Source organism: Hesperophylax consimilis, chromosome 25 (assembly GCF_061612785.1).
Source record: "Hesperophylax consimilis isolate HC1 chromosome 25, BYU_Hcon_1.0, whole genome shotgun sequence".
Lineage (NCBI taxonomy): Eukaryota > Metazoa > Arthropoda > Insecta > Trichoptera > Limnephilidae > Hesperophylax > Hesperophylax consimilis.
In genome coordinates, this window is record NC_142860.1 from 25020853 (window position 1) to 25047858 (window position 27006).

Consider the following 27006-nt stretch of genomic DNA (forward strand, 5'->3'; position numbering starts at 1 on the left):
ATTCACAAACCACACGACAGTGCAAGAAACATGGAATTCTGAAAATGCACAAACAGCTATAATTATTACAGACCATGCAGAAACAACTGATTCTATAGAACAGTCGCAATTCTTTTCAAATGCAGATGCCAACCTACCATTCAACAACAGATCATACTTTGTTGATCAGAACACTTCTTTCTTCATTTTCGACGATGCTTACAACATCACAAATGGTGGTACTGTGGCATTCATGCCTTGGTACAATATTCTGCTTAAAACTATCAAAAGCAGCATTATGGCTTTTATAATTCTTGCAGCATTGCTCGGCAACCTTTTGGTCATAGTGTCAGTAATGCGCCATAGAAAACTGAGAGTCATCACCAATTATTTTGTGGTTTCTTTGGCTCTTGCCGATATGCTTGTAGCAATTTGGGCCATGTGTTTCAACTTCAGTGTAGAGTTGACCAACGGAAAGTGGTTGTTTGGGTATTTCATGTGTGACGTGTGGAATTCAATGGATGTGTATTTTAGTACTGCTTCTATTCTACATTTGTGTTGCATCTCTGTGGATCGTTACTACGCGATAGTCCAGCCTCTGGACTATCCACTGATAATGACTACTGGGAGATTGGGTGTTATGTTGGCTGTGGTTTGGTGCAGTCCAGCTTTGTTGTCGTTTCTACCGATCTTTATGGAGTGGTACACCACAGAGGAGCATCTTGAGTTCAGGAAGAATCATCCCAACGTGTGCGGGTTTACAGTGAATAGACCGTATGCTATTATCTCGTCGAGTGTTAGTTTCTGGGTTCCTGGAGTGATCATGCTTTTCATGTACTACAGGATATATATGGAGGCTGATCGACAAGAAAGGATGCTATACAGGTGAGTCAAACATTTTTATTCAAATCAGATTTTATATTTTCACGTCATTATTTTGTATTACGTTGTTTGAAGTATTTTACAATGTTTCTATTTTTCTTTCTTCTAAAACCAATATTTTTGACAGATTTGGGTTGTCCATCATCAGTGTAGTGTAGATGTGTTACCTTAAACGATATAAAATTATTTATGTGACAGTGATACTGTGTCACAGTTTATAGTTGACCTTTGTTACCATTGACTATAGTGTTCACTTCTGGAAATATCTTTCAATGACGGAATTGAAGATTATGTCTAACGTCACCTAACTAACCAACCAAACCCAACTTTTTAGTAAGTATCCGGGTTTTTAGGGATTTTTTTCTAGAAGTGATGTTATAGCCCACATTAACAAAGATTAACTATGGTGGAACGGTATGACTCCTACAAAAAAAACGGCCTGATGATGTCCTATAAGGCTTTCCAAAATGTCACTTTAAGAAGAAGTCACTGTTAAACAGCTTAGTATCGAAAAAAGTTAATTTTGTTTACCGCATAACTCATCAAAATGACAATTCAAAACACATTCAAAAAGTGATATAGTCATGTAAAGAGATGAAACAAAATCACGGAAATAGATTCTGTAGGTTTATAGGTTAGTTTTTTCATCGCTTTAATGAGTTTTTATCACTTTTCAAAGGTGTGTTAAATTGTAATTGTGCTGAGTAATCATGGATCCGTTTTAAATATGTCTCGTTAGTACCTTATTCACAAAATTTTCAGATAAATTAAAGAAAAATAGGATATAAAAACATTTTTGGAAAATGATTAGTGATCATTTCAAGTCCCTAGACAACAGAATGATAATAACTTACCTTCCTAGCAAATGTAATATTTATTACATTTATATGACCCATCGGTTGTACCTTTACAGCTTTATAAGCGTGTTTTAAATTTTACACAACTGACAAACAACCCTTTACTATACATTAAGGGTTGTTCAAAAGATGCGTATTATCTTGACCGTGGAAAATATACTACTTATAAAGATAAGTTGTTCTACGAAATTGCAAAGATACTGAGAAAAGAAAGCATAAAAAATTTAGTCTATCTTGGGAACCGCTATAAAAATGCAAGACTTACTTCAAAAACCAAGTTTCCTCTTGAAACAAATGGAGTTTATCATCTCAGCTGTTTCGGTTGTGACAAGGTTTATGTAGGCCAGACAGAAAAGACGATCTCCAAAAGGAAATCAGAAACTTTCCAGCATGTAAACTCGGCCACCCTGACAAATCGGCAATTGATGAGCATTTAATTGAAATCGGCCATTATCGGGATTTGTTAAAAAGTTGAAGACCCAAAACGCATAGACCTCGCCTTATTCTGGACGCAACTGAAATACATAAAAATCCCATTAACACATATTTTTCTTATATTAGCTCCACACATGAGGTCCGCAGGAAAATAATTTCCCTCAAGGACTATGTCATCTTCGAGGATGCTTTGTGGGGGTTTTTTTTTAATAAAAAGGGTGTGAAGGGTGGCTAAGAATGTAATAAATACAAATTGACCGGTCGGTGGCCGAGTTGACATCACGTTTGGGTCCCACCCAGACATAGTGTCAATCCTCGGCTTCAATTTCTCGGCTGGCTAAGTCCTCCATCACAACGCAAGCAACATTTTCGGCTTACTGTGGTGGTGGTCGTAGGAGATTTTCAAATATTGTCAGGTTATTCGTAACCCGGGAATGTTTGTCTTTCTTTAAAAAAAAAAAATAATAATGAATGCAACCCTCTCACCGCGTTACAAGGCGATGCGTCGAGAGAGTCCTGCTGGACAAGTAAAAAGATCTCCCTCAACTAATCACTCCAAACGGGCAGACGCATCCAACGCCAAGACCTAAACAATCCTCACCCTATGAACCCGGGTACTCCTGCTAAGTCGCAAAACGAAGCGAACCACTTAGGGTAACCTATGGCAGAGGCGTTGGTAATTAATATAGATGACGGGGCTAAGCTCTATTGATGGTATCCGGTAATTGATTGCTACACCAAAACTTTTTTATTTTTTTATTTTTTTTTTATTTATTGAAACATATAAACAAGGTTACAATTTTTTTAACAATATAAACAAAAATATATCAATCACTCTCCTAATAAAGCAGCTGCTTGTGTTTAGGAGAGGACAACAAAAATATTTTTACATTTGTTTAAATTAAACAAAAAATATTAGTATTAAACAAAAAATAACACAAAAAATAACAATAAAAGTAATAAAAATATAGGTTAGTTAATAAATGATTCAAAGAATGTAAAAGGCAAAAACATATTTCTAAACAATAAGTAAAGTTATGAGGTGGTACAAGAGTATTTTAATTTAATTTTTTTTTTATATTTTTCGTAGTTTTCTTCCGATCGTATATCAAGGGGTAATTTATTAAATAATTTTACACCCTTGAATATATAGTGATGTTGTGCTGTTGTGGTTCGTGCTAGTGGCACGGTTAGTCCTCCAACAGATATTATTCTTTTGCTAATATTCAATTGTGGTAAATTATTTTTACTAAAGAAATCTTTATGTATTTGTAGAAGTGCAATTTTGTCATAAATTTTTGTAAGTGGGGGAACCGGGAAATCTTGAAAAACATTTATAGTTGAGTAGTAATATGGCTTTTTTAAGATGACTTTTATTAGTATTTTTTGAATAGTTTCTAAATGCAGACAACAATTTTAAATTATACTGTAATACCAGCGTTAGCGGCGTAATACCCCAAAATTCAATAACTATAATTCTTTTGGCCGAGAAAGTCTCCAATCATACATATTGTTCCAGTTGACAGCTATCAAAGTTAAATTACTGGCAGTCAAAAGTCCAGGCTTCTTCTTACGCATTTTTTTCTTGATAGATCGGTAAACGAATGACAAAAGGAAACTTTTATTTATTTGAAAGATCCGTTGTTGTTCTTGTTACTTAACCTTTCTGGGAGTAAGTTACATAATGCTGGCCGTGCTCTGGGGAGTGAATTTTTTTTACATACTTAAATAAAAAAAAATATTTTTGATTAAATGTATTCTTTATGATAGTATGGAAAATAAATAACAGCCGATATCTCTGTCCATAATGATGTAAAATGTTTAAAATTGGTGTAAAGTTACAGGAATATGCCCATAGATGGCAATACGATGCATATTTACAAAATCGAGGTGCGAAATTTAACTATGCGACGCCTATCGACCATAGACGTCCATACTCCTTTGGCGAAAGTGTGTACCATCGTTCATTAGCGTCCATACTCCCGGAAAGGTTAAATAATATATTTCATGTGAATTTTATACGAAGCCTTAACTTTCTTGATATTGTCTTCAACTTGGCGTGTTCCAAATACACACTAATTTGGCATTAAACTCAAGAAAACAGACTTGTCAAGTTGGAAATTTGAGATTCGCTACAAAACGTGACTTTCAAAGGATTCCTTGAATATCGCGAATTGAAGACCCCAAGAATGAATTGAGATAAATTACCCGAAATCGTGCTTGTTTTCATAATAAACTCAATTAAATTTAAAACTCTCAACATTTATAAAAGCTTTTACATTCTCAGATTTATTTTTACTATGCTACACTCTTTATCACATAAAATTACTACTAGAGGTTTTGTAATGTACTGGTGTACTGTTTAGGCATCTTTATAGTATAGAAAATATTTAAGATTGGGAAAATTCAATAAATGCTTTGGTCCTTCAAAGATTACAAGAATTTTATTATTGTTAGATAATAACACCAATCTCTAGGAGGGGATACGTCCGTTCTATCAGAGGTTATGTGTTATTCTCACAAGGGACGAAACTAGCAGTTAACTAGCCGATGTTAGCCTAACTATAACTAATCCTACCTATGGATCGGTAAATAAAAAATACTAATAAAAAACAAATAACCGGATAAATAAAAATTAAAATAAAAAACGAGGAAACGAGAGGATGAATATATAGTTTAACGCTGTTTTAACGGCTCTCCACACCAGTAACCAATTATTTCGACTTACGAGCAACGAAGACCTTCGCTATAAATCGCATAATTGAAAATAAAAATCCAATAGTCCAATACCTAATAACAACGTAGCCTTAAAACATTTTTTTACATTAGCTCCACACAGGAGGACCTGGAAAAAAATCCCTCAGGGCCTGTCATCTTTGGGAATACTGTGTAGAGGACCTTTTTAGGGAAATGAAGGAGAGGAAGTTCTGGATGTGAGGGATGTGAGGGATGTGTTGGAATCCATCTCTCCCACTGAGTCCGGTTGGAGAAGTCAAAGGGTCTCCCTCTACCAGTTTTTCCCGATCTGACCCGCCACGCAGTAGGTGGGCAAACGCATCCGCCACCAAAACCTAGACAACCCTCACCCCATGAACTCGGGCACTCCTCTCAAGTCACTTAATGTAGCGATCCACTCATGGTGACCCTGGCGGGTTGGTTATACAATAAATGATTCCAGTGGCGACGATACACATTCCCGCCTCCAAATCGAAAAACAGAATTACAACATAGCCTAATATCTAATATAGAGTTATACCTGATATCAACATATATACCTGATATCACATTTGGGCGCGAATTTGAGTAATCTGAAAGTATGTTGCCTGTTGTATGCTGATGATGCGGTGCTGATTGCTAACAGTATAGATGATCTGCAGTCTCTCGTGTCTAGGATGAACGAAGTATGCGTGAATAGTGAGTTAATGATGAATGTAAGTAAGTCTAAAGTAATGGTGTTTGAAAGAGATAGTACGAAAACAGTGTGCAATATAGCTGTGGATGAGGAATACTTGGAGCAGGTGGATGAGTTTGTGTATTTAGGAAGCATGTTTACGAGAGATGGGAAGGCTGACAGAGATATTGAAAGAAGAGTAAATGCAGGTAACTCCATTAGTGGAGAACTGAACGCAGTTGGCGCTAACAAAAAATTGTCCAAAGAAGCGAAGTTAGCAGTCCACAATGGATACCTACCCTGATGTATGAAAGTGAGGCATGGAACTGGCAAAGAAAGGATGAAAGTAGATTGAATGCTGTTGAAATGAGATCCCTGAGGCGTATGTGTGGTAAAACCATGTATGATCGTGTGAGGAATGTGGATATCCGCAAAGAGTGCAAGGCTGATGTAAGCGTAATGAGTAAGATCAAGAAAGGGACGCTTAGATGGTTTGGGCATGTAGAGCGAATGAGCGAAGAAAGGAGTGTAAGGAGAATATACGATGCAAATGTGAATGGTAGGAGAAGTCGGGGACGCCCAAAGAAGACATGAAAGTGAATCAGATACTTGAGTCGGGCCATGTCAAGAGTCAGAACAATAGAAGAGTATGTATGAGACGATGTATGAATGTGAATGAGACAAAAGGAGTGTGTGCCAAGACCGAGTTGTTTGGCGGTCCGTCCTCTCTGCCTACCCCTGCGGGGAAACGGCGTGATGGTTAGTTAGTTAGTTCAACATAGCATAATGTACCCTTGTATCCAATAACGTCTTACCCTAACAGCTAATACAAATATAGTCTAATACCTAATACAAGTAATGAAGTAATGCGTACGATCGATTATTAATATGAGAATATGGAATGTATCGGGAGCATCTCCTATCCTCTTCCTATTTTCCTCTTTCTCTCCCCTTACTTTAACACCAAATTAATTTTAAGATATTAAAACTTCATTTCTAATGAACTTTAACGTAAGAAACTTCTGTGGCTTGACTTCAGTTAACTTGTATATTTATATCTATCATTGTATATTATTTAAAAGGTGTTTGTTTCTTACAAAACAAATAAATAAACATACATAGTCTAATACATTATAACAACGTACCTTTGTACCTAATAACATATTACCCTAATATCTAAAACAAACATAGTCTAATAACTAATAAATAATAATATTGAAAAAACCGTCAAAATTTTCTAATGAAATTCTTTTTTCAATTTTAAAAGTACCTACAGTAGACAAAATGTATCAAAAATATTCAATACTTCAAATTTAAAAAGAAAAACAGTCAAATACTCATAACTTGCAATTCAATACATCAGCAAGATACCAGAAAACTATTAAAATCTCAAAATTTAACACTAAGCTCATTCGAAATACCTATCTTTATCTAGGCATAATTTATTTTAATAACCTTCCATTAAATTTAAAAAATATCGAAAATATTCAAGAATTTCACCTTAAATTAAAAAAATTACCTTAAACTATTATAAGTCCAAAATACGTTCACGACTTACATCTAGAAGTAATATTGTTTAAATCTTGTGTTGTTTCTTAATAATTTATTAACCTTAATACTAACAAATATATAATTGAACTAGAATTCCCTCACCAAACACAAGAGCATTGTCTCTTTATGGTGAGGAAAGGCTACTTCAATTTCTATTGTTTTATATCTTGTATACTTATCTATGTAAAAAAATATTTTTTTCAAATATTAAATTTTTAAAAAATTAAATAAAAAACTAATGAATATATAACCCTTATGCCTAATAACATCTTACTCTAATACTTAATACAAACATAGCTTTATTACTAATAACAACAATAATTACTTATTGCCTAATTTACAACTCATTATAATGTACACGAACCGGGACATATTTTATCCATATTTTAAAGTATCTCGAGAATTTCGTTCGCATGCTTTAATGGTTGGTATTTTATGCAATTATAAGAGAATGGCTCCGCCTCAGAAATGCAAATTATTATGTAATCCTTGAAATACTAGTTCATGGCTTTATACTCTAAATCATCGACATCATCAGTCATTGGAAGAATGATGCTGATTAAGGATGCATGTGCAGTTCGAAAATAGATAGAATAAATTTTTTACTAGCCTAAAAACTAACACTTTTTACTTTCTTAGTCTTCCAAACAAAACTTTCACTGAGAAAAATCAGTATAACTAAAAATATACAGATTAAAAAAAATATATATATATATATATATAATATAAATAGATTTAAAACTATAGATTAAAAATAGATTATATTATTATATAATTTTGCTTGGAGTTACTATATCAGACCGGCTCAAGTATCGGGGATCCATAGAAGCCCGAGTAAATCAGGCCTCCAAAAAGTTGGGCGTCTTGTACAGGGCTAGGAGATTCTTCAACAGTGACCAGCTGCTGACCCTGTACAAGTCTCAAGTCCGCCCAATTATTGAATTTTTTTTTTTTTTTTTTTTTTTATTTTTTTATTTAGTTACTATATTACATTTTTTTAAACATTTTTATAAGAATTATATATATTTATATGATTAATTGATATAGATTTTTATAGTCCTCCTCACTAGGAGATCCTGTGCTGAGGGGGACTAGGTTTTGAATAATTTTTCAGCGACTTCTATGGTTCGACTTCATGTTTTGGGTAAGGGTTTCCAGAAACTTCTACGACGATGTTTTAAATATGCTAGTAAGTTCTTAATTTGGGAGCCACCTTTGGGCTGGTGCCCCAAAATACTTGATAAACCTGCTTGAGTCTGTGCAAAGGAGAGCGATCCGTCTGATTGACAATCCGTTGTTAACAGACCAATTCCCTTCTCTAATGCATAGACGCAATGTAGGCATGCTGTGTTTGTTCTACAGGTATTTCAATGGAGCCTGCTTCAAGGAGCTAGCAGCATTGATTCCTGATGCACCGGTGCACGCGCGCGAAACTCGACGGACACGAGCTGAACACCTGTTCACGGTTGACGTTGGCTTCATGAGAACGGGCCGTTTTTACGACTCGTTTTTGTGTAAGTCGGCTCGTATGTGGAACGAGCTACCGGCATCTGTTTTTCCTCCCTCCTATAATCCGAGCCTCTACAAGGCCCGCATTAACAAATCCATTCCTACAGCCCCTACCTTATTCGGCCTCACAACGCCGCCCAACCGGGTGGTGACATAGTTCCCCTGTCTGTACACTGCACAGGCAGGGACACTCTTGTGAGGTGTCACATCAAAAAAAAAAAATAATTAATAATAATTAATAATTAATTAATAATTATATTATAATTATATTATTACTATAGATTAAAAATCTCTTCAAATTATTGGCAATCCGGTTAAAAACGGGATTGCAAACCGTCTCCTGATAAACCTGCATTTGCCTTCTTGGAAGAATGTATAGTGACAAAATGCGAAAATATTTTTTGGATTCATGATTATTTATTTATTTAATAACAACGGTTTAAATATACCATAAACAATAAATCAAATACAAAGACATCAGAAAGTATTAAATGATCAGAAACTCTATAATCATATTAAAGTAAGAGATGCAGGTACACGCAAATATTCTAAGTAGACTTTCTAGGTTAAGTTAATATTTATTGAAAATATATGATATTATAGCCTTCTTGCAGTTAAATAGATCCGCAATATCTGCTTATCTATTACTAACTTAATGTAATTTAGGAATAAGTGAGTATTTTCAATGCTCAACCCTGGTATTGATACATTTAAACATTATTTTGGAACGAGTAGCTCACACAAGTACTTTAAATTCATTGAGGTTAAGTAAATTAGGGCTGCCTATACTACCAATTACGATTTTGAACATAAATATTAAGTCGGAGAATTTTATTTTATCAATTAATTTTATCAGGAAACCTATCAATTCATTCGTCAATGACTTGCAATCCCTTTTTTAACCAGATCACAAATATTTTTGTTATTTGTTTTTGGGGTGTTATGCCGTGTTGCGCTAACTCCTTCTTTAGCCAACGTTTCGGACAGCATTGCAGTGTCCATCATAACACATCTGCCCTGATGATGGATAAGGGAACACGGCATAACACCCCAAAAACAAATAACAAAAATACTTTTGGCCGTGAAAATCTTAAATCATATTAGATCACAAATAATTTAAAAGGATTCTTAATAAATTAGCAATACACATTTTCTTCCGTGTACGATTATATATTTGTATCTGTTTAGAAAATCGTATTTTTTACTACGTAATTTTTTCCATTTTTTCTCGATTTAAATTTATTTTTATTTCAGACAACTTTCTTCCACAATTTTTGTTTTAGTTTAATATGAATACCGCACAAGAGTCCCAACTACTCCCAACCGTCTGGAGCCAGTGATACTATTGCATCCCAAATTTGGGGTATGTTGTGAGGCTGTAGGTATTGGATATTGGATGGAGATGGGGAAGTGGAAGGTAGGGGATTACCTAGATATTCAGGTCTGGTCATCGTATACGAATAAAGCCATTAGATATTGTGAGTATCTTCTACTCTGGAACGTACCGCAAGTATACTTTATATTACTTTTTTATGAATAAATTGTGAAATAACACAAATTAATAAAATAAAATTTACTTGCGCACGCCGGGATTTGAACCCGCGACCTTCGGCTTGCTAGTCGAGAGCTTTACCCTTGGGAGGTCATTGATATTTTCACAACCCATCAAAACAATTTTTTTTTTTTTTTACTCAGCCGTTGAATTATTTTCAGAGATATTGCTCACGATACGACAGATCTCACCGTTCAAGAGTTTTAGCTGCTTCAGACAAAACAAACAGACTGCTTTAAGAGATACACAGTTCTCCTTTCATTTGTAACAAACGTAACAAGGAATTAAATTTCACCCTGCATAAGAATAAGCACCTCATTATTCGTGCTTTCGTCTGAATGCCTTTAACTCTCTCCAAAAGGTTCACATTTATAGAGCCTTGAGTCCTTCCTTACATTCAAAGATATGTTCATACATCTGCCTCGTCTTACAAGATACGCAATACAGTTTCCACATTTCACACATGTACAATTTAACACCCCTCTTGTCAAATATTCCGTGTTATACCAGTATTAATAAACTTGCAATAAAAATTCCGCATTTCTCCCCTAGCTGACTGCCTCGTTGAATATTTGTATATCACGCAAAATCTCCCTAACAACCTTACACAATGGAGTTTTGAAAATTAATAATGGAGATCGCATGGGGTTTTTTTATTTTAAATGCTAACACAGGGTTTAGAATCACCGAGGCCTATTAACAAAAACACAGTTTTGAAATGAACGCGAATAAAGATTGGAATGACTTTATGCCCAACTGATATTTCATTTTAGTTTTACCGAATGCTACTGAATATACCTAGTGAGCTACCTAAATTTAAACACAAAATTTTTAAAGCATGAAATAATGTTAAATGATAAACTGAATATGATTTTTTTTATTAAAACATATAATAGTAACATTATATAATATATAAACTGGAACACATGTGCACAACTGAATTTCAAACGTTGTGTGTTCATGGTAGAATATAGTGTCAATAATAAAAATTAATATAGCAAAACCGAAACCAAGCTTATCTCAGAACACCAGTTTTTTTAATTAGCCTCCAAACGTTTTACATAGGATAGTCAAAAAGAAAAAGATTCATTGTAAACACTGTACAGTATGGTTGTGAATGATGAATACTTGGAGCAGGTGGATGAGTTTGTGTATTTAGGAAGTATGTTAACTGGAGTTTGAAGGACTGTGAGGTATATTGAAATTAGTGAAAATGTAGGAAACTCCATTGATGGAGAACTGAACACAGTTGGCACAATGGAGTGCTGATACCAACCCTGGTGTATGGCAGTGATGCATGGAAATGGCAGATGAAGGATGAAAGTAGACTGAATTCTGTAGAAATGAAATTCCTGTGGTGAATATGTGTTGGGAAGTAAGAGCTTTATAGATGCACGCACAGATGGCAGTACATAGAGCTTGCGCGGAAGTCCGCAAGATGGAGCCAGTGGTCAATTGTCGCCAGGGCCAGTGCGATGGCTCTCAGAGAAACTCACTGTCCCAGATTCCAATTAGCAAGCTTCTAGTTAGGTCGACTATCAAGTCACCATTATAATACGTGGAGTATTAATAAATCGCTGATTAATATAAAAGAACCATTTTATTATCAAACTCCTTCCAAGACGAGTTGGAGACCTGTTTGTATGAACACAACAATATGTTTACAAAATCGTGCTTGACCATCTGATAAATGTGGAGATCCGCAAATAATGCAAGACTTAAGATTAAAAAAGGAACACTGAAATGGTTTGGGCATGTTGAGTAGATGAACAAAGAAAGAAGTGTAGGGAGAATAGAAAGCACAATGAAATTAAATACTGAGTCGAGTCATGTCAAAAAACAGAATAACAGAAGAATATGTGTGAGTGTGACTGATGCACGGAGGGTAGCCTGGCCAAAACCGAGTTGTTTGGCGGTCCGTATTCTGCCTACCCTGTGAAAAAATGTCGTGATGTTTGGTTAGTTAAGTTATTTAATGTTAAAATATAATCTGCACGAAGACGGCACTCTTCATTGAATGAGTGTTCTTCTGCCCTAGTACAGCACATATAAAATAAACAGGGTACAACCTTCCTGAGTCCTTACGGTCCTCCCCATGATAAAATTATAGGTAAACCCTCCCTTATAGCCGCGCAACCTTCAGGAAGGGATGAGTAGGGGGTGGAATCTATTAATTCTCGTGTAAGCCAACCCCGCTGGAAGTTAACCCGTGAGTTTATAACTCTGATGCCTGCCTGTTTCCACAAATTATCACTATTTCTCCCTAAATCCGAGAACCGCCGGCCTTTAGCGCTTTTTTGGCGAGATTTTTCATTTTTCAAGCTTTAATTTTGTTTTGTGAACAGTTTGTGAATATTTTGTGTAGGGAATTATTAAAGAAACATCTGTTTCCATCTAGCCTAAGTGATTTTTTAGCAGTATTTTGCTATATTAAAATGCTAACTTCTTCTTCAAGCACCTCATTTTTCTTATTTATATTTAAGCCAAGTAAACCATATTTTATAAATTCATTTCAAATCTTTGAGTGGGGCATGGGCCAACACATTTGCACTCTTAAGAAAATTTGAAAACTGTCATTGGTTTGTATAAGGATTTGTAAAAAGCTTTGCGGGTCCTTCTATATATTTGTAATCTATGTTTTCTGTGAGTAGCATTTACGCATTGCTAACATGCATTGTCAGATTGCTAATCGTGGACATTTGGACACATCGGTTGCCAAATCGGAGCCAGACATCATTCCTCGTTCAACAGCCTAAAGAGCATAAAGCATTCTTTTGGCTGGGGACCGCCGAATCCGCTAGATAATTTCTTCATCGTATTTTATTACTAATCTGAAACATTTATCATGACGTATCTAAATGCATCCTCCGATCCTGGATTTTAACTGATTCTAGTCTTAGGGACAACTTTTTCAAGGTCATTCTAAAACTATAATGATAAATATTTGTAGATATCAAGCTGAGATGATTTGCTGCGGACAAGTTTTTCTTCAACCACACTTCAAACGTTATCACACCATTCTTTATTTAAGCAAGCCCATAATTTTTACCATACAGCTTAAATTTTATTGTTGAATTACTGTTGTGTGTGGATAAGCAGGTATACTTCAATGATCACCCAATAATAACATTAATTAGACCGAGTACAGGATTATGGATACGTCTTGACAAGCCATCAGTTGGTATGTAAGAAAGGTCGATCTACCTACTACATTAATATTTGTACTTCGTCCTATTTGACTAACTCTGTACCGAGTCAACCTAAGTACTTATTTTCAAGCAATATTTTTCAATGTAAATCTTAATTTCCTTCTGTTTACAAAAACCCCATCCTTTAAGATCAAATGCTAATATTTTGCTATTCATTTTGCTTATTGTGTACTCGTAGCTTTATTTTAGCTCGCCTTTACAAAAAAAACTTTGCATAATTTATTTTGTTTAAAATTGTTGCCACCTGATATTTCGGAGCCAGTGGGAATGGTTTTCAAAATTTTGAAAATGTTCTGATGAAGTGGGTTAGGGAAAGAGATGGGGAAGAGGAAGGTTGAAAATTTTAGATGTTGTCAGTAAATACGGCTAAAGTAATTTCAAGCTAACATATTTATCATACAGGTTCGTTTCTTTTGCTAGTGATGGTCTTTCACCCAACCTATAACCTCAATAGAGTGTTCTGCGCTCTGAGGCGAACCCAAGTTATTTGAATCTATTTTATTTGTCTTGCATGTCGTTTTCATTAGTTTTTTATTGCCTTTCTGCAAGTATTTTTTGTTTTTATTATTGGGAGAGCTGTTTTGGGTTCAAGGCAATTTTCAAACTGTGGTGACCTCTGTCAGCCTGATTTTTATTTTATTTCAATGATTTCTATTCTTTTAACTTTTATGTTTGTTTTATATCTGACGGAAAGATGTCGTTATATACAAAAAATGTGTAGTTTTTATTATGTTTTACTGGTTTTCATTCTGACAATTCTGAGATCTTGGGTTCAATGCCTAGTTGCGCCCAATCTTTTTTGTTTGAGATTTTCTAATATTACCTTCGATGTTTCAATTCAATTCAATTTTTTTTCAATTTCAGTGCCGGCAACCCGGGCGTTTATTTATTATTAGTTATGTACATACATGATTTTTCTCCTTACCCTCCTCACTAGACAAAGTCTGTTCTGAGGCTGGTAACTAACAATTTCTAATTACATAAAAACAAATAAGTGGTAAAAAAAAAAGAAATATAAATATATTATAGTAAAAATAATAATAATAAAATAAGAGGAAAATCAGAATTTAAAAACAGAGTAGAAAAAAGAAAATATATAATTTTAGATATTAAGAATATTACTTATCTCTCTTCTTTCTTTGACATTCAACCAGTTTAAAAATCTTTTGAATACCCAATTCAATTCGCCTGAAACACTCATCCACATTGAAAAATCTCCTGATAAAATACCTTCGATCGAAGGGACACGGGTTCGAGTCCCGTTGGCGTCATGTATTTTTTATCAGGAGATTTTTCAATGTGGATGAGTGTTTCAGGCGAACAATTATTGCTTATAAAAATAATTGTTATCCTTTGTGCTATGCATAAATAAAATCTTGTCTTAAAAACATTAATTTATCAAAAAAAAAATAATAATAAAAGATTGTTATTGCGGTAATTTAGTTATGAATAATAAATTCAGCATAATTTTTAATATTCATATATAAAAGCCTTCAAAAAGGTTCTTTAATAGATAAGTACTTTGTACGTCCTGCGTAATTCTGGTTCTATGAAATCTCATTTGATTTGAATTTAAGAGGCACTTTCAAAATCAGAGATGATTGTTTGAACAATTCAGACCAGCACTGAAGTATCTTCACATAACACCCATAATACAATATTTTGAACAGAACATTATTTTAATTTGAATTTTCATTATTGGAACTGATTTTTTGTCAAGAATTTGGACTATTCGGTGAGTTTTCAAAGGTCTGATCTTTTTAAATACCGCACAAGAGTCCCAACTTCTCCCAACTATCTGAAGCTAGTGGCATAGCTAGACTATGACATCCACAATTGGGGTGTGTTGTGAGGCTAAAGGTATAGGGGAGGAGAAGGATATAAAGAAGGTGAGGAATTACTTGACTATTCAGATCTGATCACCAAACACGGCTAAAGCCATTTCAAGTAATGTGGGAGAAATTTTAGAGAGTAAAAATAAATTTATTTAAATCTCTGTTCACAAAAAAAGCATCAACTATGCATCTATAAGAATGAAGGAAAGTGATAAAAACTGTTATAATACTTTTTACTAACCATTAATAAAACAAAACATATTTTGTGCATCTTATAATATTTTTTTTTATATTTATATTTTTTTTATTATTTAATGTGTTTCGCTATCATCTGCAACTTCATAAAATCTCGTGAACGGTGCGCCGCGACAAAATACCAATATTTTGGGCCTGGAGATCTACGAGACAGAATATTGTTCTTATGAAAATTTTCAGAATATTTATCTGCCCGTATGTATTGTGCGTTCTGAATTCCGCACCTATGAACGCATGTTCACACTAGGCGGAGGTAAAGAATGCGCTGTTCAAAATAAAGTAATATTATAATAATTAATCTTTTGTATCGTCTTTGCTACTATTTGGTAGTTGCACTGCACGAGAAAACTGCGACTGCTCCTAATATCGAAATATTATGCCTCTTGAGGTGACAGGGGCTTGTATAGTAGGGTGGATCGATTTTTTGTTTTCATGTTTTTCTTAGCAGCGGGGTGTGGAATGGATGCTCTATGGGGATACTTTTAAAAGTCATTATGACAGCATTAAGATATTTTGAGTGCAAGTACTGCCCCAAGTCAATTCAAATTTAAAAAAAACAGCGTGAAACTAAAAAAATAAGGGTTTAATCTTTGCTCAATAAAAGTAGGTAAAATATTAAAAAAAAATAACTTTTCATTTACTAATAATATTATCTACTAAGTTCCATTGCTACACAAAAAATCCTAAACACTGTTAAAAAATATAGTCAAAAATCATAAAAGTTATTGTATTTTATAGTCCTTCTTCGAATTTGATACTGGCATTATACGACAAGATTCTAGCTTGTTTTGTATCCACCCTTCACGTCTTTCAGGGCCGCAAACAGCAAGCATGATGTCGTTACCACTTTGATGCATCTTTCCGTGGCTTGCGTGTGACAGGGCATCAATCAATTTGACGGCCGGCATAGTCCAGTGGTAACGCATTGGACTGCCATTCCGAAGGTCGCGGGTTCGAACCCGGCGTGCGCAAATAAATTTTATTTGATTAATTTGTGTTATTTCACAATTAATTAATTAAAATAATATATAGTATATTTGCGGCACGTTCCAGAGTGGAAGATACTACCAGTATCGCCCTGGTGTAAGACCACCATTCAGAATTGAAACGTTGCTCCAAATGGCTTTAGCCGTGTTTAGTGACTAGATCTGAATAGCCAGGTACTTCCCCACCTTCCTCTTTCCCTTCCCCACTTACCTTCAGCCTCACAACATCCCCCAATTGGGGATGCCATAGTCTCACTGGCTCCAGACGGGAGCAGTTGGGACTCTTGTGAGGTATTCACTATAAAAAAAAAAAATAAAAAAAAATCGGAACTTACACAAAATGTTGGATTTGATAATTTCGTGGTGGTCTGCAATGGCATCAATTATTGTCTCGCTAGATATCAGTTTTGTAAGAGGTGCTTCTGATGGTTTTTCCCAGTAGATCAAGTCAATATAGTCTTCTGCGTTGAAATTAAAAGTAGGTACCTTAAATACTCTTATTGGAGAGAACCTCAATGTAAGTTCTCGGATACTTAGAATTCGTTTGAGAGCCAACTCTCTAATTTGTCTTCGTTCGTCGTTTAACAAAGTAATAAGTATATTTTCGCTTGGCCAAAATACCCGTTGCGTTGAATTACGGGACCTACCACCTTTTTCAAATGCTCTGGAAGGTAACGAGACAATTTTATGGTTTTTTGGAGATGTCTCGCCGGTTGAAGTCTGCTCTTGGATGTCTCGAAGGTTGTGTTTTTATTTTAAACCACATCGGAGCATACACTCTTAGCACAAATTCAGTCAATATCACCTGATTTCTGTCGGATTCTTGGTTGATGTGTAAAGTCGGAGAATAGCTAGAGAATAGGTTATTGTTAACCAACGCAAATGACAGATTTTACCCGGGTTTCTTTTCGCTAAGTTTTCATTACATTGTCCTTCGGCGATTGTTCGGCACATTTCCAATAAATATAGCTGGTCTGTGCTAAGGTCGTCACGGGATTTTGTAATTTCATAAGTCAGGTTCATAGGTAAGTTGCATTCTATTGCTTGAAATCCTATCACAGGAAGATGTTCACAGTACTTGAATAACTTTCCTAGTTGGCCGCTAAAGCTTCTAGGACCTGTTGTCAATCCATCAAGGCATTCGAAAGAGTGTCTCAAACTTAATTCTTTAGCATGTAACTGACAAACCAACCACTGAAGTGGATGATGGAGCTTTCCTTCAAGAAGTCGAATAATGCCAGACTTAGTTCCAGTATTGACTGCTGTTCCTTCACATCCGATAGCCACGAAGCACGTTAAATCAATGGATTTTGCCACAAAATATGCAAACAATTTGTGAGCTATTGTTTTAGCATCGCCGAACTTAACGCCCATGTGGCCAATGTATTGTGAGCTAGGTTCTTTCAAAAGACTGATATGTTCTTCAACAACTTTTCTGCGTCCATCCTCCATGATTAATGTTTTATCATTTGACCGTCAAACGATATGCAAATGCACAAATCAAAATGGGGCTGATTGATGGCAGTCAGTGTGGTCCTAGTTTTAGCACGAGCACGTCGAATCTTATTACGATCGATCAAGTTTGTTAGATTGTCTTTTGTCACTAATCCGATATCTTGCAATGTAGCGCAGACAGCACAGAAATACTGTATCGATCCAATGTTCTGGATACAAAAGATAGTCCACTGTCTGTTGGATTTATTACATAAGAAGAAGAAGTAGATGAAGCAAAGTATTGTTGGTCAGTTGGAAGATCAACGTTAGTAAAAATTTAAACCGTACTGCGAGATATGGACGGTTGATATAAAGATGCGCGGTGCGCGAACGAGGCGCGAAAGTGGACTCGGCAATTATTCAAATTTTCGCGGGAAAATAATTATCATCACTTTTTTTAATATTATTATTTAAGGCGCGGCAATTTTTATTCATTATGAAATGTAAAAGTAAAAATTAAAGTATTAATATTGACACAAAACTGTTTTATAAAGGGACAATTTTTTACCAGATTTTAAATAATTCAACTGCTTTGGGGCAGTACTTGTTATCAAAATTTTAAATTGATATTTTGTATGCTTAATTGTATGTACCTAGAGCATCTATTTCGCACCCCGCGAAAACTGATTTATAAAAAATAAAAAATTCCATACAATGGCGATCCACCCTATAATGTATAGTCCTACCAGCCATCCCTGCGAATTTATTTTCATCAGGAGAGAAATCTGTCAACAACAATATTATTTTATGTTGATATATCGGAAGTGATAGACATATTTGTTCATCTCACATTTTTACGATGACACATCTTTGGTAAAATCCTTCTGTATGTGACACTATCATATCAAATCACACTACAAATCCTTAATGCGTTTCCTCAAGCTGAGACCAATGCAATTAATTTTAATGAATTTTCGGCTTTATTGGGCATTTTCAAAATAATGTCTTTTTTGTGCGGGCTCTTCTTGTATTATTGTACATGTGTATTCAGTTGGTAATGGAATTTTGAATTATGAATTCTCAATTTTTTCGTGAATTATGTTTTCACATGTTTTGACAAAACAGTAATCACTGTTTAGTAAAATTGTCTTAAATAATTATTCTTACCTTGTTAACAAAACATACATCATACAATTTTGTAAATTTTCTTTTCGCATTTAACATGGAAGATACAACCTATATTTTGGAGAAGAACATAATTACAAGTGTTTTTAATACAATGCTAAAAGCGAGGCTCGATACTCCGCGGTGGGGTGAGGGGTGGTAAGGGGTGTATGTAATAATAAGGTTTCTCTGTTTCTGAACAAAACTTGGACTGGTAGAATATACAAAGGGGTTGATTTTGTAGGGAGGAAATAATAATTATTGAGAAAATACCTTCGCCATAAGATGATATTGGGAAAATCGTTTGATTTTTAATTATTTACCTTGATTAAATTATATCGTTACTTTATATAAAGAATTCTTCTTTTCTTCAAATTTTGCAAATTCACTTTGTGGCACCATTTTTATTAATAAAATAATTAAAACACTTTGTTTTCACCACGATAATCTTTATTTTTTATATAAAGTCAACATGTTTCGAGAACGATGTTCTCTTCATCAGGACAATTAATGTACTAAAAACTAAATTGTCAAGTATATAGAGACAGGTGTGGGTAAAAAAGGAAGTAGTGTGGGGGTGGGGGTTGAGGGGAGGGGTGAGGGGTCCTTTTCTACCCACATCTGTCTCTATATACTTGACAATTTAGTTTTTAGTACATTAATTGTCCTGATGAAGAGAACATCGTTCTCGAAACATGTTGACTTTATATAAAAATAAAGATTATCGTGGTAAAAACAAAGTGTTTTAATTATTTTATTAATTCTTCTTTTGATAAGGATACCGTTAAAATATTGGCAGTGATTAGTTATTTTATATTAAGGCGATGCACTACGTCGTTTAATATTTTGAATCGAGCCGCCATTAATAACACATTTTTGTTTGATTATTTTGAATATAACACGTCTTTTATTTTTATAAAGAAAATATTTAAATATTTATGCCTGAACATCCACAAAATAAAACAAAAGGCAATTTTGGCCATGTTTTTTTCTTGCATAAATCAAAACAGGTGGATGGTGTTAAGCGGGAATTTAAGCCCTATTGCCATCTACGTAAGGTGTGTTATTAAACTTGGACTACTAAATAGCGGCTCGATTCAAAATATTACACGACGTAGTGCATCGCCTTAATAGAAATTACCAATAATTTGAAGATATTATTGATTAGCAAAAGTTATTTTTTTCAGTTATGATTTTCAAAGTTAAAAGTTCATAGAACTTGAATAATTTTACGCACTATGCAGACATACAAAAATACATCCAATTCACGCACCCATATACCGACAATCAATTTTAATATATTCAATAAAGAAGAAACTAAAAAAAACTTCTATTTATTGTTATTACGTTTAATTTGTAAAAGTCTTTTTTTTTTGATTCTCCAATAAAATTATTATTAAATTTACAAAAACAGTTTATTTTTAAACAAGTTCTGCCGTGTAATTTTTATTACGCATGACAAATGTTCCGTCCTTTGAAGGCATTATCTAACTGTGTGATAATCACGCCACAGACGGCGAAACAGCTATCACGCGTAGTTTCAATTTTTATAATTAAATGCCTATTTTTGTTATTGTTCCTAGGTAGCAACGATAAAACAGAATGATTCGTACCTTTTTATCTACGCTATCAGTACAAATTGAGCAAAACATCATAAATTTTGCCCAAAGCACTAGAATAAAACGAGGTAGAAATTACACAAATGAACACATAACTCAAATTGATGAATCGTACAAAAATAATTCGAGTGAGTTCATCACGGTCACTGAAGGGGTAAACGGAAAGAAGTGTGTTATGGGTGTGTCAGTCTACCCTAAGTAAGCTAAATTCGATCTTACTTTTGGTGAAAATGATCAAATATTTGCAAATACTGAAACTTTTTCTCCAATGGGAAATCAATTTTATTGGCTTGACAGAGGCATTATACCGCCGCCATCTTTATTGATTCAGGCCGTGCAGCAAAAAATGCAATGAAAGTAAAAAAGGCCTGTTTTCGTAAAAAGGTTAGTACTAAACCATCTTAGCAATAAATTCGAAAAGAAAAATGTCTATTTAATTCAATTTGGGAGGCTGTTGAGGGTACCGCCGCCCCGGGAACCATTTACTGGATAACCAACACCTTAACTATAGGTCACCGCAAGTGGTTCACTACGTTTGGTGTCTAAGCACGGGTGCTCGGGTTTATGGAGTGAGGTTTATCCAGACACTTTTCGACGTCTTCAGCTAGACTCTCTCGACCCTTCGCTTAGCATCGCAGTGGGAGGGATGAATTCATTCATCACTTCTGGACATACTAACCCCCAGATTCCTACCTACCCCTCATACCTTTTTCCTTCCATTAACTTCATATCCTTACTTTCCTTAAAAAGACCCTCCACACAGCATCCCTAAAATGACATTAGTGTTGGTTTAGTTTAAAAAAATAAAACTCTCAGTGCATTTTCTACAGCACGGCCTGTATATCCGAAAATGGCGTATTTGTATATGTACCAAATGTTCTTTTTTATTGTATGAGCAAGGGATTATATTCAAATGTTAATTATTTATCTCAATTAAACACGTAGTTCCGATAAGTATTAGTATTAATTAATTAAGCGATACGCAAGTGAAATGTCTACAGCACTACTGGTGCCTCATTCTGCAGTAAGAGAGCTTCTGAGCTGTACTGGTCGACCTAGTGGCCGCCCGTCCAGCAATCGGAGGCACTCGGTAGCGTTCGGATATCTCCGTTGAATCAACTAGCGACATCTACCGGAATGCACGTATACTAAAGTTTATAATGATAAATTTTAAATACACGGTGTCATGGAAACACGTATTGAAACTGACATCTGAAAATGAGAAACTTAAACCCAACATTTGGAGTCGATTTTCTATAGGACTTTTTTTTATCTAAGCTTTCGTTTTCGAGTAAATCGACTCCAAAGTTGGAATTTTTTAGGTTGAATTTGAAAATAATCTACCTCTAGGAGATTAATATCAACAGTTTTATATATTTTAATGTGTGGTACCGTAAACCCGCCTCCACAAGTTTTTTTAACAAAAAAATAATAATTTTTGGGTTCTCTATGTGATTAAAGATTCACCTGTTTCCCGCTTGTACGCGAAGGAAACTACTTAAATATTGATAATTTATTCAAGAATCTCTTTCAAAATTATTTGTAATCTGGTTAAAAACGTGATTTGACGCCTTTAACGATTGAATTAATAGGTTTTCTAATAAACCTTCAGTAAAATACGATTCTATCATCACAAGTAAAATCATAATCTTTCCGCATTTCGTCATTGTATATTTTCATGTGCATGTACTGTACACGTGTTCCAATATTTATTATTATTATTATTACACGCCCTAATGGGCTTTTACACACTGCAAAGTTTAATAGTAGAGTATCACAGTTATTATAGATTCTACAAAATTAAAACAATAAAGGAAACATAATACAACGAAAAAAGAAAAAAATATTAAATGTTACAACAAAAGCATATAATAAAATAAGATACATTAGTAAAAATGATAAGAAGTCTCACATAAATAGATATTCAAAATAAAAATAAAAATTTATATTTTGCGGAAATTATAGATGTCTATTTGTGTAAAATTTACTAAAAGTTCATCAGGAAACAGCCTGCAATCTCGTTTTTAACCATATTACCAATAATTTGAAGAGATTTTTAATAAATTGGCAATAATCATTTTTCTCCGTTTGATACGATTATTGTAAATTTGCGATATAAGTTTTTTTTCAAATCGGTATAGATAACACTTCTATGGATTGTTTGTTCAGTGATTAGGGCTAAGGGTTTATGTGGGGGTGAATCAAGGTTGTATTAATCGGGGAAATTCACAACACTAAGGGATGAATAATTGCGTAATCTGATGCTGGATATATGCATATATTACTGGGTAAATATGGAATTAGAATTGAGATCCCTGAGGTATCTTTTTGGTGAAATCATCTGTGACCTAATTATTAAAAAGAGTTGGCGCTCGTATGAAAGGAAACTTAATGCAATATGTTCGTTGGAGACGGGAAGGCAGATAAGGACATTGACGGAAAAGTGAATACAGAAAATGAATGACCTGATTGAAGTAGTCGCAAATATAAAAGTTATCAAAATAAGTTACGCTGCTATAGCAAATGTAAAAGATATCAATATAAATTACGCTGCTATAGCAAATTACCAATACCATGCTATAAAAGCTTTCAACAGTCTAAAAATTGAAATTAAAATTGAGGAAAATAAAAATAAATTCAAACACAAAATTACAAAATGGATTAAACAACAAAAAATACAATATTACCAAAATTTCATAGCATAAAATAAAAATAAAACCTACACGTAACACACAAAACCAATATAAACACACATCACTCACAAACACACAAGATTATATATTAAATGTATTATTTTATCTTATTTTGTAGATTGTATTTAGATTATATTTTCATATTATAAAATGAAGGCCTCAGCACGGGCAAGCCACCCAGTGAGGCCAACATTACTGGAAAACTTCGAAATGTAAAAAAATATTGTACCAAATAAAAAAAATAAAAAAATATATATAAAAGATATTAAAATAAGTTACGCTGCCATTGCAAAAATGAGTTTTAATACCAAGTCTGATGTTATATGCCCTCTACCCGACATTTTTCTTGTCTTGGCCAAAATTGTATATTTTACTTCAAGTTTCTTGGATTTTTTTTCTTTACCCACTCGAACGATTCTTGGCATATTATGCAAAGTTTGCAAAAACTTTTGAGCGATCGCTCGCCATAATGTGCCCAATTTATAGAACATAAAAATATGAGATAAACGGCGATATCTAGATGGATTTGTTGGCCTTAAATCGAAGTAGGCAGTGTTCATATTATGTTTCCATATTAATATTTTGAGGAATGATTTTAATTAAATAATACGGTAAAATTTTTATTAATATTTTCATATACACACCCAGCGCTCCAATGGTTGTAAAGTGAATCTAAAATATATCCTTATTCTTTGTAAGGTGTCAGATAATAATTATGAAACAAATTTCTAATTTTTTTTTAAAATACTAATATCTATTTTAATTTCACTTTTGTTTTCTGGAATGAATGAAAACAAATATTGGAAATTGAAATTAACCCTTTTTGCGTCATAGACTCGTTGTTAATAACAATAAATTTTATCAACTTTTTGTGACAATCTCGTATAATATGCATGCTAATATTACGGCAGTTAATATTCGAAATAAATTTTCTACCCGATCGGCATTTAGCGAGGTTAGTAGAGTTGTCAACTCCAGTTCCTGAGTTAGAAGGTTTAATAATATAAAATAAGAAGATATTTTTACCAGTTTATTTTTGTACAAATCTACAGTTTTATTCCGAGATTGTTGAAATTGGTGGCAATCGCGTACACGATTTTATCTGAAATTAGATAACTTTTTTTACATCAACTCCACACCACAGGATGCCCTGGAAAAATAATTTCCCTCAGTGCATATGTCATCTTTGAGGGATCTTGTGTGGGGAATATTTTTAATGAATAGAAGAAAAGGAAGTTCTGGGGATGAAAAAGGTATGAAGGGTGGGTAGGAATCTAGGGATCAGTGTGTGAAGGAGTGACCAACGAATGATCTATCCCTCCCGCTGCGGCGCATGGCAATGGGTTAATAGAGACCAGCAGGAGAGGTCAGTAGGAAAATCTCCACAAACCAGCCTCTCTCGATCTGGCACGTCACGCAGATGGTGGGCAGGCGCATTCTGAACACACCTAACCTGATAACCGAAACCCAGGCACCGCTGCTTAATCACCAAACGTAGCAACCACTTATAAAGACCAACAGCAGAAGAGTTGGTTATCCCATATTTTTTTCCCGGTGCGGCACTACCTAAACCCGCATCCTAAAATGACATAACAGCAGTTAATAAAAGTCGATCCTACCCGATTGACATTGGCGATGGAAGGAAGGTCTTCAAATAAATTTTTAACAACTTAATTTATAATGTACGGAGGCATCATAAGGATGCACTACTTCTGTATTTTTTTTTTTTTTTTTTTTTTTTTTAAATTTAATTTTTATTTAATATTAAATTTACAATTACATGTTATTACATTACATTAAGATTATTTTCTTTTTATTACAGTACATCGTGATACACCTTTTTTTAGAGCAAATGCTCGTGTTAAAAAGGCGGAGAAAACGCGTGTAAATAGTAATTTAACATATTTTTTCAGAGAGTGTAATGATAATGAAAAGAATTTTTATTTTTTAATATAACAAAATAAAAATTTTATATGTAACAAAATTTTATCAAATAGAAAAGAGAAAAGGATGTAAAAGAAAGAAAGAGATAAGAATAAGAAATAAGAGAAAAGGATTTCAATATAATAATAATTGAGAGATTATATTGTCTTTTTAAGTATAAACGATTTTAATATGCTATTGATATAGTGCTTTTATTGAGCTTTTGAATTTTTTATAATTCATTTCCAATCTTAAGTTAAGAGGTAATTGGTTAAACCATTTGACACCAAAATATTTATAAAATTGTTGGGCTGTGGTGGTGTTACAGCGCGGGATAGTTATAGAGCCAAGAATACTTTGTCTATTGCTGTTCGAAAAAGTTATTAAGTTGTCAATGTTGAAACAATCTTTATGTATTTGAAAAAGAGTTATTTTTTTATAAATAATATGAAGTGAAGGGACTTTAAATTCTTGAAATAATCTAATTGTGGGGTAATCATACGGTTTTTTCAAAATTATTTTTACTAATATTCTTTGGATGATTTCTAAAGGTAAGAGAGAAGTTTTGAATGCTCCACCCCAACCAACAATTCCGTATTGTAATACTGATTGAATTAGTGAAAAATATATGGTTCTTAATAATTTAAAATTTAGTATGTTTCGTATTCTAAGAAAAATGTACAATAATTTTCTTAATCTTTCTACTATTGCATTGATTTGTAATTTCCACTTTATGTTACTATCTATAATTACACCTAGATATTTTACATTAGTTTTAACAGTAAGTACAGAGCAGTCAGGTTTACATAAATTTGAAATTCTATTACAATTACATGAGTGTATACTTATCTTTAAATTATCAGGGAATGAATTTTTATTAATGGTGAAAGGTATTATAAAAGTTTTTTCAGTATTAAGTGTTAACAAATTATTATCGAACCATTTTTTTAGTATGTTTATATCTAACTCTGCTGTTTTTTGGGTTTCATTCCAAGTTAATCCCTCAGTTAAAATTGCTGTGTCGTCAGCGTATGAAATAAGTTTAGACATAATTGAGAGATTAAAAATATCGTTGACATAAATGATGAAAAGAATTGGACCTAGAACAGTTCCCTGCGGGATGCCAAAATTTGTGGTCTGCGAATCACTCAGAGAGCCATTTAACTTTACAAATTGCTCTCTATTAAAAAGGTAATTTTCAATCCACGTTAAAGCATTGTTAGTTATACCAATTTTCGCTAGTTTCGAGATAAGATTAGAGTGTGATATACTATCAAATGCTTTTCTTAAGTCGACAAATGTTCCAATGCATTTTTTTTTATTATCTAAAGATTTATAAATTTCAGATGTTAAGTCAACGATAGCATCTTGAGTGCTCATATTTTCTCTAAAACCATATTGATGTGCATTTAAAATATTATTTTCTTTAACAAATTTAAATATTTGTTTTTTTACAATTTTTTCAAATATTTTGGCAATGTTTGAGGTGAGAGAAATTGGCCTATAGTTACTACTTAGATTGGGGTCCCCAGATTTAAAAATTGGGGAAATAATAGTTTTTTTGTAGGTAAAGGGAAAGTTGCCATTTTCAAAACTTGTATTTATGATGTGAGCCAATGGTTTACAGAGTGAGTCAGAATTTTTTTTAAGTATTTCTACAGAAATATTGTCAAAACCAGGGGAAGAATTACCTTTTAATTCATTAACAATTTGTTTAATTTCATCAACATTA

The 27006-nt window shown here is 33.7% G+C and overlaps 1 protein-coding gene across 1 annotated transcript in view; it reads left to right on the plus strand.

Annotated features, from left to right (window-relative positions):
* The first annotated feature begins 277 nt into the window (after positions 1-277).
* The window catches only part of LOC149411721 (octopamine receptor beta-1R-like), a 442719-nt gene continuing 415990 nt past the window's right edge, over positions 278-27006 (plus strand). The window contains exon 1 of the mRNA XM_089646725.1: positions 278-864. Within this exon, the coding sequence (XP_089502851.1) occupies positions 278-864 (587 nt within the window). The remainder of the gene's footprint in view (positions 865-27006) is intronic.